Source organism: Branchiostoma lanceolatum, chromosome 15 (assembly GCF_035083965.1).
Source record: "Branchiostoma lanceolatum isolate klBraLanc5 chromosome 15, klBraLanc5.hap2, whole genome shotgun sequence".
In the NCBI taxonomy this organism is placed as follows: domain Eukaryota; kingdom Metazoa; phylum Chordata; class Leptocardii; order Amphioxiformes; family Branchiostomatidae; genus Branchiostoma; species Branchiostoma lanceolatum.
In genome coordinates this window covers 2,315,785-2,330,799 of record NC_089736.1, presented here as the reverse complement: position 1 = coordinate 2,330,799, position 15,015 = coordinate 2,315,785, and the positions used below count along the sequence as shown (strand labels likewise).

The 15,015-nt window shown below is 41.5% G+C and overlaps 2 protein-coding genes across 2 annotated transcripts in view; both read left to right on the top strand.

The window, feature by feature from the left end:
- Positions 1-15,015, top strand: part of LOC136421210 (ATP-binding cassette sub-family C member 9-like) — a 66,910-nt gene that overhangs the window by 7,300 nt on the left and 44,595 nt on the right. Inside the window, exons 12-21 of the mRNA XM_066408395.1 lie at positions 413-530; positions 898-938; positions 1,382-1,561; positions 2,344-2,445; positions 2,924-3,016; positions 3,344-3,422; positions 3,718-3,823; positions 4,373-4,471; positions 5,169-5,253; positions 5,647-5,727. Of these exons, the coding sequence (XP_066264492.1) occupies positions 413-530; positions 898-938; positions 1,382-1,561; positions 2,344-2,445; positions 2,924-3,016; positions 3,344-3,422; positions 3,718-3,823; positions 4,373-4,471; positions 5,169-5,253; positions 5,647-5,727 (984 nt within the window). The remainder of the gene's footprint in view (positions 1-412; positions 531-897; positions 939-1,381; positions 1,562-2,343; positions 2,446-2,923; positions 3,017-3,343; positions 3,423-3,717; positions 3,824-4,372; positions 4,472-5,168; positions 5,254-5,646; positions 5,728-15,015) is intronic.
- Positions 6,165-14,979, top strand: LOC136420962 (ATP-binding cassette sub-family C member 9-like). Its single transcript, XM_066408104.1, has 14 exons — positions 6,165-6,242; positions 6,660-6,835; positions 7,669-7,871; positions 8,519-8,640; positions 9,389-9,526; positions 9,925-10,094; positions 10,489-10,558; positions 11,128-11,285; positions 12,235-12,327; positions 12,757-12,859; positions 13,469-13,582; positions 13,876-13,999; positions 14,392-14,522; positions 14,938-14,979. The coding sequence occupies exons 1-14, from the start codon at positions 6,165-6,167 to the stop codon at positions 14,977-14,979; spliced, it is 1,722 nt and encodes a 573-aa protein (XP_066264201.1).

The window sequence follows — 15,015 nt, the reverse complement described above, 5'->3', positions numbered from 1 at the left end:
ACATATCCACTAGTGTAGTTGACTACACCACACCAATTTACATGTAGTTTGTTGGCTATTGTGTTACTGGAGTGAGAAGTCTGCACTATGCACAGTGACAGGGAGTAAATATGGTCAGATTCAATTTAAGTAAACCCAAAAAATTCCAATGTACTCCCCTACATGTAGTATAAACACTATTTGACCTTTGCTTTATTACCTTTAACCTCTGTAATTACGTAGCCGTCATGACTGGTTGACCTTTCCACGTGACCTTGCCACATGACCTTGCTACATGACCTGTCCACGGAATCAAGCTGCTGAAGCTGTATGGCATGGCAGTGGAGTTAATTGTACTTTTAAATTCTGACCTTACTGTTTGACCTTTGATTTTGGGCATTTGACCTCTGACCTTGCCCCTTGACCTGTCCAGGGCATCAAGCTGCTGAAGCTGTACGGCTGGGAACACATCTTTTCCGACAATGTCATCAAGGCCAGAGACAAGGAGGTCAAGCAGATGTACAGGAGAGCATTCTGGGAGATTCTCACCTGTGAGTTCACCATTATTGAACAATTCTGAAGAATTTAGTAATAAAAAAATTCAATTCAATAAAAGAATCCAAACTCGTAAATATCAAATTGTCCTGAACTGTAGATGTGAAAGTGACGTGGACCCTTGTAGTGATAAAGAGCATAATGTCCTGTCATTATAGTAGCTGCATTTATTAGATCTAGACTACCACAGATTTAGATATCATATCAAGACTGCCATACCTTGACATCTTAAGTCCCCGTCAGTAGTTTTACGTGAGGTAGAGTCAACTTTTTTCATAGACTAAAGTTTAGAATCTCCCAATGTAAGTTTCTTTGTATGTCTGATAATAGAATCTGTTGATATTTGCTTGTTGTGTTTTTCAGTGTTCATCACCCAAGTTTCACCTGTGACAGCGACTCTTATTGTAAGCATAACAGTCACAAAGTTTATCCTACGTTATCTTTGTCCTTTAAAAGCAGCTGTTGAATTCTCAGCTGTTAGTTAGCTTTGACAAGTCGACCGTGGTCATTGAAAATTTGATCCGTGTATGCCTCTGTGTTTGAAAAAAGTTAAACATTGTACTTTGATTACTACCAACACAGATGAGCTTCCATGATACTGTAATTCTTGTTTCTATCACAGTGACTGTAACTTTATGTACACTATTTTCATGGTCACCTCTGTACCGTGAACTTGACTGTTGTTATTAGTTATGATTCCTTTACACATTTGTTCTGTAAATCGCTTGGTGCCACCGTGAAGTTAAAGTTCAGTAAAAATGTCCATTTTCCTCACACTGTGAAATTTTGCTAACGTGAAAATAAAGTAAATTACAGTTATCTAAGTTTTTGATATTTCAATTTCCAGGCCTTTGGGACGTATGAGTACTTCACCAACAAACAGCTGACGTCCGCCGATGCCTTTACCTCTCTCGCGCTGTTCAACATCCTGGCCCTGCCCCTTGTTATCTTCCCCATCGTCATCCGTACCTTGACCAACGCCCGCGTGGCCATCAAACGCCTCGGTCCCTTCATGGAGGCTGCAGAGGTCTGTATCTGTATCTACATTGTACATGTTTATAGCCGGTATAACCGCCCTTTGGCATAACACACCAGCTTCTGTATCTATATAGCCGGTATAACCGCCCTTTGGCGTTACACATATTAAGCTTCTGTATCTATACAGCCGGTATAATCGCCATTCAGCATAATACACCAGCTTCTGTATCTATACAGCCAGTATAACTGCCCTTTGGCATAACACACCAGCTTCTGTATCTGTATCTACATTGTGTGAGCCAGTAGAACTGCCCTTCCGCGTAACACACCAGCTTCTGTATCTACATTGTATATAGCCAGTATAACCGCCCTTTGGCATAACATACCAGCCTCTGTATCTGTATAGCTGGTATAACCGCCCTTCAGCGTAACAAATCAGCTTCTGTATCTATATAGCCGGTATAGCCGCCCTTTGGCGTAAGACATTAGCTTCTGTATCTATAAACTATATTAGCTGGTGTAACCACCCTTTGGAATAACACACCAGCTTTGCAGAACGCTTCAATCCTGGATTGATAATTCTGGTACTTTGGCTATTTCTTTTCTGGGCATGTACTAAATCACCCAGATGGAGGCCTGACGAACCTCCGTCTTGCATCAGCCATACGGTGATTTACATGTACACCATTCACCCTGATGGGAGAGCTGGCACATCCCCGTCTTGAATGACAGCCAACGAAAGGGTATGTCACCCCGTAAAAAGGGCGGTATAACCCCGCTGTAGCGAAAGCATGTTGACTGATGATGACTTACTCCATGTTTCACCTTAAGGTGGAGGCGATAGGAAACATGTCTCGTGCCGACGTGGACGAAGAGGAGAAGAATGGAGGTGACGGTGGAGGGCAGAGGAACACTGACAGGGACTCGCTTCTGGTGCTGTTTCATCTTCTTCCTTCTTTTTGTCATCCTCAATTGAGGTGAAGCATCTGCATCTGTATAGCTGGTATAGCCGTCCTTTGGCATAATACACCAGCTTCGAAGGCAAGCGGCGCGGCAGCGGCTGGTTAACGCTTTTTTAAGTACATAGATGTAAAGTTCAATGCGGCTTTGCTATGACTCAATTGTTTTTAGCCAAGCACACCCCTAATCTTTTCAACAAGTGTGTTGGGATCTTTTGCGTGCAGAGGTTTAACACCAGAGGGTGCATTTTGTTGGAGGCGGGCACCAGTATATGGGGTTTGACTGTATGCTACTATGCTAAAATATTTACAGTTCCAAAGTAGTTTGGAGTTGTTCTTGAGGACTTTTTGTAATTTGTCAGGAATTTCATCGAAACTGTATTTTAAAATTTCAAAGGAATGTTGTTGTTTTTGTATGATTTTCTCATGTATATTTTCCCTCTACTTTATAGGTGTCAAGCGACTTACAGAACGGCAAAGACCATATTGAGTTGACAAAAAGGAGCTCTTGGTATGGGGAACTGCCTGATGACGTGGCCATTGAGGTTAGTTTATTTTGTTCAGTACAAACGATACAAAAAACAGAAGTTCTGCTGCAGTACCATGGATAGCTACCTGGAGGCCCAAACTTGACCTTGACCTTTGTACACCACACACACCAAATATCATCAAATCTTTCTAGCCATTCACTTTGATTTTGCTGACCACAAATATCCGGAAACCAACAGATTCAAAGACACAGGTCACACATCACACGCACAAGCACACACACATACTCAGGATATAATGCATATAATATATTAACACTCAATAGAGTTTCAAATAGCCAACAGCATTTGATAATTCTTAAATGACTGTGATTTTTCTCCTAGGTTCGAGATGGCAGTTTTGCCTGGGAGTTTGACTCAGAAGTGGCCAACATCAGCAACATCAACCTGGCCATTCCTAAAGGTAAATCTACTCTCATTTAAAAATGACAACCAGTCTGAGATTTGATGACATCATAAACCACCATCATAAATCATCATGTTTATACAAGAGTTTTATGTACTTAGAATACAGTTGTAGATTGTTATGCTGTCCATGTCTGACTCCATTGTAAATTGTAATGTCCTTTCCTTGTCAGAAGGGCTAGCCCTTTGTAATAGCAACAGGCTAGTTGGGCAGCCCTGGCTGTGCATGTGTGCTAAACAGCCTAACCAATAAATTAGTTAATCACCTGCATCCTTCCCTCCCACCTGCCCAGGTAAGCTGACCATCGTGGTCGGCCAGGTGGGCTGTGGGAAGTCATCTCTGCTGTCGGCCATCTTGGGAGAGATGAAGACTCTGTCCGGACAAGTCGTGTGGAACAAGTGAGTAGGGAGGCTCAGCAATTTGACTGGTCATAAATTTGAAAGGGAACAAAAAGGTTTGGTTGGAAAACCTACTATGCTCTGCTAGATATACCCAAAAGTCAAGTTCTCATCTGTTTTACACCATTCACAGTCTCAAATTAGGAAGAATAGTTTGATGTAACACAGGTGAGAACTTGGTGTATATTAATCATAGTATAGTACGTTTTTCAACCAAATGTCTTAGTTTCCTTTAAGACTTAGTCATAGACCGTGTACTTATACCTCTGCAGTAGTGTTGTGATTATCATTTCCACTCTTTGATACAAGACTTTTTAGTTTAAACCTGGCTGAGCAACCAGTTGTAGCACTTTGTACTTGTACACTTAACTTACATTGTATAACTTTCCTTGTTTTGTTTAAAATTTGTATGGTGTTCTTAACCTTCTCCCTGCTGCCTAACTGTTTAACCAATAGAAAACGGGGTGCCAAGTGGCTACATCAATGTGCTAAAGGTTAAACTTATTCTGTAGAATTCATAAACTTACTCTCTTTCATCACCCTTCCCAGGAAGCATAACAAGGTCGCCTACGCTGCCCAGAGACCCTGGCTGCTCAACGCGTCTTTGAGGGACAACGTCACGTTCGGTCTGCCGTTTGATCGATCAAGGTCCGTGTTGTGCCAGTAACTTCTCTAACTGTTGTTGCAACTTGAATCTGACTACCTTTAAGAGACTCTTTGAATAACAGAAATGACCAAAACGAGCGGACACAGACTCTTTTATATTTTATTTGACCTTTACCTCTTCCCTCATGGAAAAGCAGCCTGCATGCCGATTTGAGCTTGTCCTGAATAAATGATGTTCAAACCTACTGTACAATTCATCAAATAGATATTGTTGGTTCTATTTTCCATTCAAAACAATTGCTTGATACTTTTTATGGCTGATAGACTATGTCCTACATGTATGTGGCCAAAGTGATAGGACCCATATAACAGATCCTGCTTTTCAAATTCTGTGAAAAGAAGGACACTCTGTATTTGAATGATGACGATACTGCAATTCATCTAACAAACGTTCATACGCATGTAGATACTTGCATTGGGGTCTTTGTATCAATTGCAAAAAAGATGTATAATATATTATGTAGTAAGAAAATCTAAGCATGGATATGATTGAGTATTAGCAGTCTACTGTGTTCTGCTGCTGCAGTGGTCCGAACACCCTGCAGCCGCAGGAAGTCTTTCTTATTCATCTTTGTCTAGTAAATTGTGAGGTTCCTTAGTTCCCATAGTTTTCTTGAATGAGTAGCATTGAAATTTCTACTGAGCTGCATACTTTTTCCCCCTACTGTTTACAATGCAGGTATCAACAGGTGATCTCTGCCTGCTGTCTGCAGCCAGACATCGACATTCTACCTGGTGGGGACATGACAGAGATAGGAGAGAAGGTACGGGATGTTTTAGTAAAGTTTTACAATCATTATTGATTGGTCTGTTAGAAACGAATGTGTGAAAAAGCAAATAAATGATTAAGCTAGTACTTGCTACAGACTGTGATGTTACATGGTGACCTATTTCATCATCTACTTTTACAAATGATGTTTTATTTATTGGTAGGAGGAAAATGGAGGTTTTCACAGTGTTTTGAATTCGCGGTTGAAACAGTTTTGTAGTGAAATAGACATACAAGGGAGACATATTTACGGTTTCAACGGTGTAATGAATTCGGGATGGAGACTTGGAAAGGTCACCTGGAAACCTGTGATTTCAAAATAAAACCACCCCAGATCTACAGTACCTAAGGAGGCTTCTATGTATCATTTTCAACTGCTATTTTCCAGGGCATCAACCTGAGTGGAGGACAGAAACAGCGGATCAGCGTAGCTCGAACACTGTACGCAAAAAGTGACATCGTTCTACTGGTGAGTATACACCTTGTAGTTTTACTATTCAAACAACTTCATTCACTCCATGGGTTGAAATTTCGAACACCAGACATTGCTATCAACAGATAAATTATCTACTCAAGAGGCTCAGGGCCTAAGGTATCTGATGACATCATGACTAACTATACATTTTGGGAATAAATGATTTTAGAAAAAAACTCACATTTACTTAATTTTGGGTGCTACACAAGACTGAAACTTTAAGGTCTATGACAGTGTTACATGATTTTGTATTGATGTATTACATGTAAAAGACCACAGGAAGAATAGCTAACAGAAATGTCAAGCTCATTGTGGATTGAGTTGAACTTTTAATTTTTCCATCACAACAATACCCCCCCCCTCTATGACAGGACGACCCCCTGTCTGCCCTGGATGCCCATGTGGGGGGCGACCTGTTTGAGAAAGGCATCATGGGACACCTGGTGAAGGAACACCGCACGGTTGTCCTGGTAACGCACAAGCTACAGTACCTGGAACACGCCCACTTTGTGAGTATCTACAAAATGTATAATTATGTACATGTAGTCACTGAATGGTAAAGGTAGTCCCATAGCCTTTGAGCCATAGGGTCAGTTGGTTGTTCATATGTCATATAATGTATACCTAAAGCCACACCGATTTAATTTCTTGGTTAACAGGTTTTTATTTTCCATAAAAAAAAAAAATTTTCTAAATTTTTTTTGTTGGGGAAAATAAAAATCCGTTAACCAAGAAATCATATTGGTGTGGCCTAATATTGTACTGTATGATATACTGTTTTAAATGCATACAAACATTACTTACGATACGCTTTCGAAGCATTATTGTAATGTCCTGGCAATTCTGGAACTGGACTGCCACTGTGGGGCAGTTTTTATAAACATATTCGTAAAGAGTAAAATTTATTTTGAACCATGATTGTTTAGGTTGTTGCTATCGAGGATGGGCACGTCCAGGCAACAGGGAGCATGAAAGAGATCCGGGAATCGAACCCCGAACTCTACAACAACTGGAAGGACATCATCCTGGAGGGGCACAGGACGGTGGCGGCAGGACTGGGGAGGAAGGAGCGGGAACGACTGCTGTCTCACAGTAGTGTCGGGTGAGTGGGTGTCGAGTGAACTCAATTTCAACACTACTTTATTTCAGGCACCTGGCCCATATAATTCAATATACAAAGAAGAAAAGGACTAACTAAAAATACATAATTATAAATTAATATACAAGATACCTATAACCTAACTTATACTACTTTTTAAAAACAAGCTTAACATAGTGTTCCAGAAGGTACTGTAGTGAAATGAGTCAGAATGTATGAGTGTCTGGAACTGTGTCAGACTCTGTAAATGTATTTTTTTCTTCATTTTCAATGGAACAGGAAACGGGATCAGCATGAAAACAGTCAAAGATAATTTAAGTCTGTACTTTGATTTGTACAAAGTCTGTACTTTGATTTGTACAAAGTTTCAGGGATTGAATAGTTGAGCCTTTAATATATTTTCCTTCCACTTAAGTTCCTTGTTTTCATTTTATCCTCTAACTTGTTATACTTTCACCTAAGATGTCTCGCATAATAACATCTAACTTACGTCGCCAGTGTGATTTTAAACACCACTCTTGTTTCTTCAGGTCCCGCTTTAGTACCCATTCCCTAGGCAGTGTGAGTGGAAGTGAGGATGAAAAAGAAGCCTCTGCTGAGGCAGAGGGGGAAAAGCTGTTAGTACACACAGTTTCAGGGACTGTCGCAAGTGTGTTTGTAAAACACCACTCTTGTTTCTTCAGGTCCCGCTTTAGTACCCATTCTCTATGCAGTGTGAGTGGAAGTGAGGATGAGGAAGAAGCCTCTGCGGAGGCAGAGAGGGAAAAGCTGTTAGTACACACAGTTTCTGCGACTGTCGCAAGTGTGTTTGTAAAACACCACTCTTGTTTCTTCAGGTCCCGCTCGAGTACCCACTCTCTAGGAAGTTTGAGTGGAAGTGATGATGAGGAAGAGGCCTCGGCTGAGGCAGAGAGGGCCAAGCTACTGCGTCAGCTGTCTCGGCAGTTCTCAGCCTACAGTGTAAGGTCAAGGGTCGGGTCAGCGGGGTCAAAGGACAAGGAGGGAGAGGAAGAGGAGAAGGAGAAGGAGGAGGAGGAAGGTGAGAACTTCAGGAGCCTTGAGAAAGAAAAATATCATCTAAAGAAAATTTAAAAGCTAAAAGAAATCATAGGGCATGTTGATATGAGTTATACAATGTTATACATTTTAAATGTCCTTTGTATGTGTCTTTGACAATGAAAATGCGACTGTATAGTACCAGAATTCTGTTTTGGTAAATCTACATGTATGTCAATTGCATCATTTGTAATTCAGGAATCAATTGACATTAAAAAAAAACTGGCTCAAGAAAGTACAGTCAAGAGATTTGTTGCAGTAGTAGATGATGCATCTATAACTTAGAATATCAGATAGAACATTACTTTCAATTGTGGAAAACAAATTAAAATGCTGATATCAGTTTCCCCTGCTACAAACTTAAGCAAGCTTATTAAAAAAGAGGAGCATATATGATTTTTGAGACTGACCTGGCGCCCTTCCTGATCTGAGACTTTTGCAATCAGTGAAATCCTTTTCTTTTTGCAGCTGCAAAGGGAAAGCTTGTTAAGAAGGAATTCAAGGTTGTTGAGGTGGCTCTGACACACTACCTGAAATCTGGCTGTTTTAGTTGATATGATAGTTACAAAGGAATGCAGTTGGAGCTTTTTGCAACTTGGTAAAGTCAATATCTTATTCTTTATTTCCCAGCTGCAAAGGGCAAACTTGTGAAGAAGGAGGAGAGAATGGTTGGGGAGGTGGCTGTGACACATTACCTGACTTACGCTGCAGCCTGTGGGCTTCTCCTGGTGGCCTTTGTGCTGTTCTTACAGGTACATTGGCACAGTGGTTGTTTTACTTGTTGTAAGGAAAATTATCACTGTTCATAATACTGGTTATGTTAAATTTGGTCTATATGATAAACTTGAAGTCTAACATTTCAAATTAGCAAGGAATGTGTTGTTATCTGTGTTTGTATAGCCGTTTTAACACATAATTATAACACAGGTTGACAGACACGTGGCATCAGCTGGTTATGTTACACTGAACAGCCAGTCACACCTCTCGCACATCTACCTGCTAGCTTTGTTGAAAGCCCCAACTGTACTTGGTGGTAACGAGTCACCAATCTTGTGCCCTTGGGAAATTCACTTAACACACCTTTCCTCTCTCCACCCAGGTGTAAAATGGTTACCTGACTTCGGTTGGGGAGGTAAAAGGCAATGGAAGGAGAGGGATGGGCTCCACCTTTCAATACTGTGCCCTAAACACAGTGGATAACAACCCAAGACCATAGCATGTCCAGGTCAAAAGATAGAAAAATCAAGGTCTGCTGCAGTACCAAGGTCACATACCAGGGGGTCCAAATCAACCTTGAATTTTGGCTTCACAACACCTGCCCACATACCAAATATCATCGTAATCCATCAAGAGGTTCTTGAGTTATGCTGCTTACAGTGATCCGGAGACACACACACACAAATACACATACACACCCAAAACTATATTCTCCATTTTTCATGGAGATAAAAAGGCCCTGGGACTACCTTAAAGTTTACCTTTTTTATGTTTCCCAACCAGGTGAGCAAACAGGGTATGCAGGTGGGCATCGACTTCTGGTTGTCTACCTGGTCGTCTGCAAGCACCGTTGCTGCCATGGCAACAGCCCCTGTCATCAACGTGACAGATGTCAATCAAACATTGGGAAATTTAACACAGGTGAGAAACTCATTCCTTTTACAAATCAAAAGCCACCATTAGATCTATGTGCTGTTTACTTTCACAATCTTTAGTAACAATTACATTTTGTGGTAGTTACACAAAGAAAACCTGAGTGACAGGAACTTCTTTTTCTTATAACCACTTGCAAGATGCAATCATTATTGTAATGACTGTACATCATGTCATTGCCCAAATAAGAAACCAAGGAAATTTCTTTTCAACAATTTTTTTTTTAGGAAACATACAAGTCCATGATTGTGCAAGTATTGTGTGATACAGTTTAAGAAGACAATCATTCATACCCTCATACAATTACAAGTACAAAGGATGCAAACAATCATATAAGGCCAAGTTTCTGGTATCTGATCACTGGAGTTTTCTTGACTTTTCCCCAGCTGCCTCCAGGCATCGACACAAGCTACTACATCAACGGCTACACGGCGCTGTCAGTCACAGCCATCGTACTGGCCGGTGTGGGCTCCATCGTAAGCATGCTGTCCATGGTCCAGGGGGCCAAGAACCTACACGAAGGCATGGTCAAGAACATTGTGCTGGCTCCTATGAGGTAGGGAAAGAAGGAAGGATGACTGAAGGGTTCGTTAAAGTCTGTGTATTGAGGGAAATATTAGAAGAGAGAAAAAAATGAAAGTCACTTTCTGTTCGACTCAAGGAAAAAAGGAGGAAAGAAAGAGTTGGTTGGTTGGTTGGCTGGCTGGCTGGCTGGCTGGCTGGCTGGCTGGCTGGCTGGCTGGCTGGCTGGTCTGTTGGCCATCTGATCTGCAGATTACAAGCAGGGATAGAAGAAAACTGATTTTTACTACTTTTGTGGTTACTCTTAAGAGTGCTGCACTATGCGTACTGTCTATTTTGTGACTTTCAGCATGCTCTTCAGAGGTAAACCTATATTTTTGTATCATACATCCGTTATTGTAACAGTTGCTCTTTTTTGTACCCCACAGGTTCTTTGACACGACCCCTACTGGCCGAGTGCTGAACCGCATGTCCGAGGACACAAGCGTCCTTGACATTGTAAGTTCTGTCTCTCCTTTCATTACAAAAGAAATTCAATATTTATTTATCAATCTTTAGGGTGGTCCCTTCAGTTAACAATTTAAGTAACAGATTTCCAAGGGAGCCCTTAGAAATATAACGACAGATCTTCAGGACTGAGTTTTGGGAAAATTTGAAGCAAAAGCATGTAAAAGTTAAATATTAGTATTATACCTGCCAACTCAGTGTATAGAGCTACTGTATCATGTAGTGTGGCTGTTTTGATTATGGGATGCAAAAATTGAAACAAACCTTAAGGCCTCACATCAGCTCCAAAGAGGGTAACACAACAAACACATAAATTGGACCTCATACCAACTCGCACAAAGAGATACGCTAGCAGTTCCCTACTGTATATTGTAAAACTCATGAACAATAAGATGTAATGGACTTTTCATGTATACAGTATAGTGTCCATTTCAACGTATTAGAGATCCAACGCTATGTGATGAATTCTGCAATTCTGCCCTTTTGGGCTGCAAAGAGATTCAACGTATAAACCAGTCAATATTTTTCTTCCACACCCTTACACCCGCCGCCACACACAGAGGCTGCCGTTCCAAATGGAGGCTCTCATCCGGACGGGCCTCATGGTTGCCTCTGCTCTGGTCGTTAACTCCATCGTCACCCCCTACTTCATGATTGGTGCGCTCCCCATCATGCTCCTCTACTACTTCGTGCAGAAGTTCTACAGGGCAACTGCAAGGTGAGACCCGATTGGATTGTATCTTGCCAAGCAACTGCATGGTGAGACCTGAATTGTGAAACCTATTTAAGGTAGCCTTTTAAGTTGCAGAAGTTCTACAGGGCAACTGCAAGGTGAGACCTGATTGTATTGTATTCTGCCAAGCAACTGCATGGTGAGACCTAAATTGTGAAACCTATTCAACATAGCCTATTAAGTTACTAGAAGGACTGTCACACTGTGCTCGTGTATTCTCAAAGTTGTATAATAATGTTTAGTTAAAACTCTTCTAATAGCATTTAAGCTCTAGGGCTGCAAACTGAATTTAATCCATGCTGTTATTGTGCAGTTGTTGTATCGTGGGAATACATAAACAAAGGACTGTTTATCCATAGTCGATGCGGTAGGGCTGACGTGAATTAGGATTTTACCATGGTCAATACTGACCGACAGGTCATATTGATATTATACTGTTTATGTAGTACCAAGAAGTTTGTTAAGCATGATACAGATTAACAATTTTGTGATATGTTCACCCTCGTTAACCGGGACCGCCCATCGCTCGACGTAACATCGCGAGCGTAAGCGGCCCTGGTAAAAAGCTTCGCCACATATGGTTATGACGACGTCGCCACCAAAACAGCTTCAGCCAATCAGAGGGTTTGCTTCCTCTCATCGGAAGCCAACGCGCAAAGAACGCTGGGAAGCTATCGACCAATTAGGTTACGTGTTACGGTTAGCTCATTAATTATTCATGAGCTACAACTGCCGTTTGTGCCAAATAAGGTCAGCTCATTAATTATTCATGAGCAAGTCTCGTCGACCTGCCATAACCATATGTGGCGAAGCTTTTTACCAGGGCCGCTTACGCTCGCGATGTAACGTCGAGCAATAAGCGGTCCTGGTTTACGAGGGTGGATATGTTAAGCCACTTCTTGATAAAGAAACCTTGGCTGATATTGCATCACAGGGAGCTACAGAGGCTGGATGCAATCAACAAGTCCCCAATGTTTGCCCACGTTTCTGAGACATTAGGGGGACTGTCCACCATACGTGCTTTCAGGTAGGAAGAAACACATAGGGGACCATCCATTAGAAAGATTGGTAAGGTAAAGTAATCAGTTTGGCATGTCAAAATTGTCATGAGACTATTGAAGAATTGTTATTGGCTTATTCAAGATATGCAGACTAGCAGTATCTCCCACTGGATGTCCTGACATAACAATTGACGGCTCCATTGATAATTACATACAAAGTCCAACACCAAGTCACAGTTAGATTTGATATGACATTATGGTGATAAAAAACTAATGATAATTGTAAGCTTGTGTGACGTTTAATAATAAACTTATAGAAGTTTGACTCACTGTATTATCAACCTAAGGTCATTGTCAATTACTGATATCAGCAAGTTGATTTAGGATCTTCAGAGGACCTCATTGTCAAAGTCTACTCTTTCACAATGTCCTAATGCCGATTGTTGTTTCCACAGAGTGGAGAAGAGATTCAATGATAACCTGATGGAGAAAGTGAACAGGTCGAACACACCCTTCTACTTCTTCACAGCCACTCAGTCCTGGGTCGGATTGAGAATGGTAGGTACCTGTCAGATTCATAAGTAAACAATCAGTCCGTAAACGGTAGCGTGCGCAGTCCAGTGGTTAGTGCTCTTGCCTCTGGAACTAGAAGCCCCGGGTTCGATCCCAGCTGTGTTGCTCAACTGACATGTACGCTACCGGAAAGGGACACAATCCTTAGGTTAGGACAGGAAGTTAAGCTGTGGTCCAGTCTGTTCATTGTGCTTGTCAAAAAGAGCCAGGGGAATTTCCCCGGTAATCATCGTACCAGGAAAATTCTGCTAGGCTAAGCTCTTTTCAACAAGTAGAATGAACAGTGGACCACGGCGTAACGTCCCGCAATGAGAACTGCAACCCTTTTGAGTAGAATGTAGCTCAGGTGATTGACATGTGATGATGTTGTGTACTTACAGGGATAGGTGGATTGGGTTGTTGCTAGGTAACTGTTGATAAGTGTTGATGTTCATTCTCTGTGTTTTGGATGTGTTATAGTGTTTGTTGCTAGGTAACTGTTGCTAAGTGATGATGTTCTGTTCCTGTACAGGGTAACATGGGAGGTGTTAAATAGTGTTTGTTGTTGCTAGGTAACATTTGCTAAGTGATGATGTTCTGCATGTCTCTCTGCAGGGTTACATGGGAGGTGTTATAGTGTTTGTTGCCGGGCTGTCGTCCATGGTGGCTTCCATATTTGGTGCAGTGTCTTCTGGCATGGTGGGACTCTCCATAACATATGCGCTCAATGTAAGTAAAATGTCTTTTATTTTACTTATCCTACCTCATTGTATGTTTCTGTGTCAGTCTGTGTAATCGAGTGCTGTTTTTCACAACAGCCCTGACAGCAAACATTGTAAAATGTGTATTTCTAGCAAAACATGTATAAAAAAAGAAACAGTTTAGAGTTTAGATGTCATGGATTGTGCCACATTCAGTCTGTTCCTTTGTTGATTTCATTAAGATGTATAAGGAAGTTTGTGCCATTTCCTACATGTGCTATGAAGCTGAAATGTAATTTTGCCATTTCCCTGTGTCCCCAGCTGCAGCAGTACCTACACTGGATGGTGAGGAACTTCTGTGAGGTTGAGATGATGATGAACGCTGTGGAGAGGATCACCTTCTACACCACCATTCCCACAGAGCAGTACAGGGACAGACAGAGAGGTAATCATCATTTTCAATACTTGTTCTGCAAGGCATTCGAGGGAATGCAACTACACCTGTCCTGTACTGTACATAGCGCCTGTCTTCTCTGTCACGACCAGTGAAAAAATAGCTCTTCAGTGAGCTAAAACTGGATCGAGATCCCTTTTTTTTCATGCACGGGTTTGTACAAATTTTTTCTCCTGCATTCCCTCAATTGTCTTGCAGACAAAATATCACTGTAGGTCTGATTAGGCCACTGCCTCCAAAGAAGAAGTCAAACCCCATAGTAGTGTACTATGTAGAAACATCAGTTGGATGTATTAGACACTTGTTACCTTTTTACTGTTTGACTACCCTTGCAATAAGACTATGGGGCACGAATTTGCAAATAAAAGTTATGCTTGTTCCAGGAAACGTGGTCCCTGCAGCTGATTGGCCGGCATGTGGGGAGATCCGTCTGAACAAAATCTCCGTCCGGTACGCCAAGACCCTGGACCCTGTCCTTCACACCGTCACTGCCTACTTCAAACCTGGGGAGAAGGTAAATTTAGACCCACTTACTCTTCTTTTAAGGTATCCGCTGGCATGACTTCATGTCTAACAAACATCACCTAAGCTATTTACATAATTTTTAAAAATCATGAAGATCCGTCAAACGCTTCTTGAGTTATTCTCAAAACTGGGTCCTGCAGTTCTAAAAGGTAAGTTTAGACCCACTAACTATTAGTTTAAGGTATCCGCTGGCATGACTTCATCCCTAACATGCGTCACCTAAGCTTATAATCTACATAATAGTATCCAAAGTCATGAAGATCCGTCAAACGCTTCTTTAGTTATTCTCTTACAAAGTCTGAAACAAAACCGGTTCCTGCAGTTCCAAAAGGTAAGTTTAGGCCCACTCCCTTTGGCTCTTTTCATTTTGATAGATAGGCTGCAGCATTTCCTGTGTCTTGCAGCTTCTGTTAGTCACTGGTTACTGGTACTCTGTCAAGTCCTGACTGCCTCTCATGGCTAATGCAACCAATGTTAGTACA

What these genes read in the sequence shown, in the direction of transcription:
- LOC136420962 (XM_066408104.1), top strand. Translation starts at nt 6,165, where the DNA reads ATGGGACACCTGGTGAAGGAACACCGCACGGTTGTCCTGGTAACGCAC. An exon ending in ATTGTGCTGGCTCCTATGAG is followed by an intron (nt 10,095 to 10,488) that starts GTAGGGAAAGAA and finishes TGTACCCCACAG; the next exon opens with GTTCTTTGACACGACCCCTA. An exon ending in ACTTCAAACCTGGGGAGAAG is followed by an intron (nt 14,523 to 14,937) that starts GTAAATTTAGAC and finishes TGTGTCTTGCAG; the next exon opens with CTTCTGTTAGTCACTGGTTA.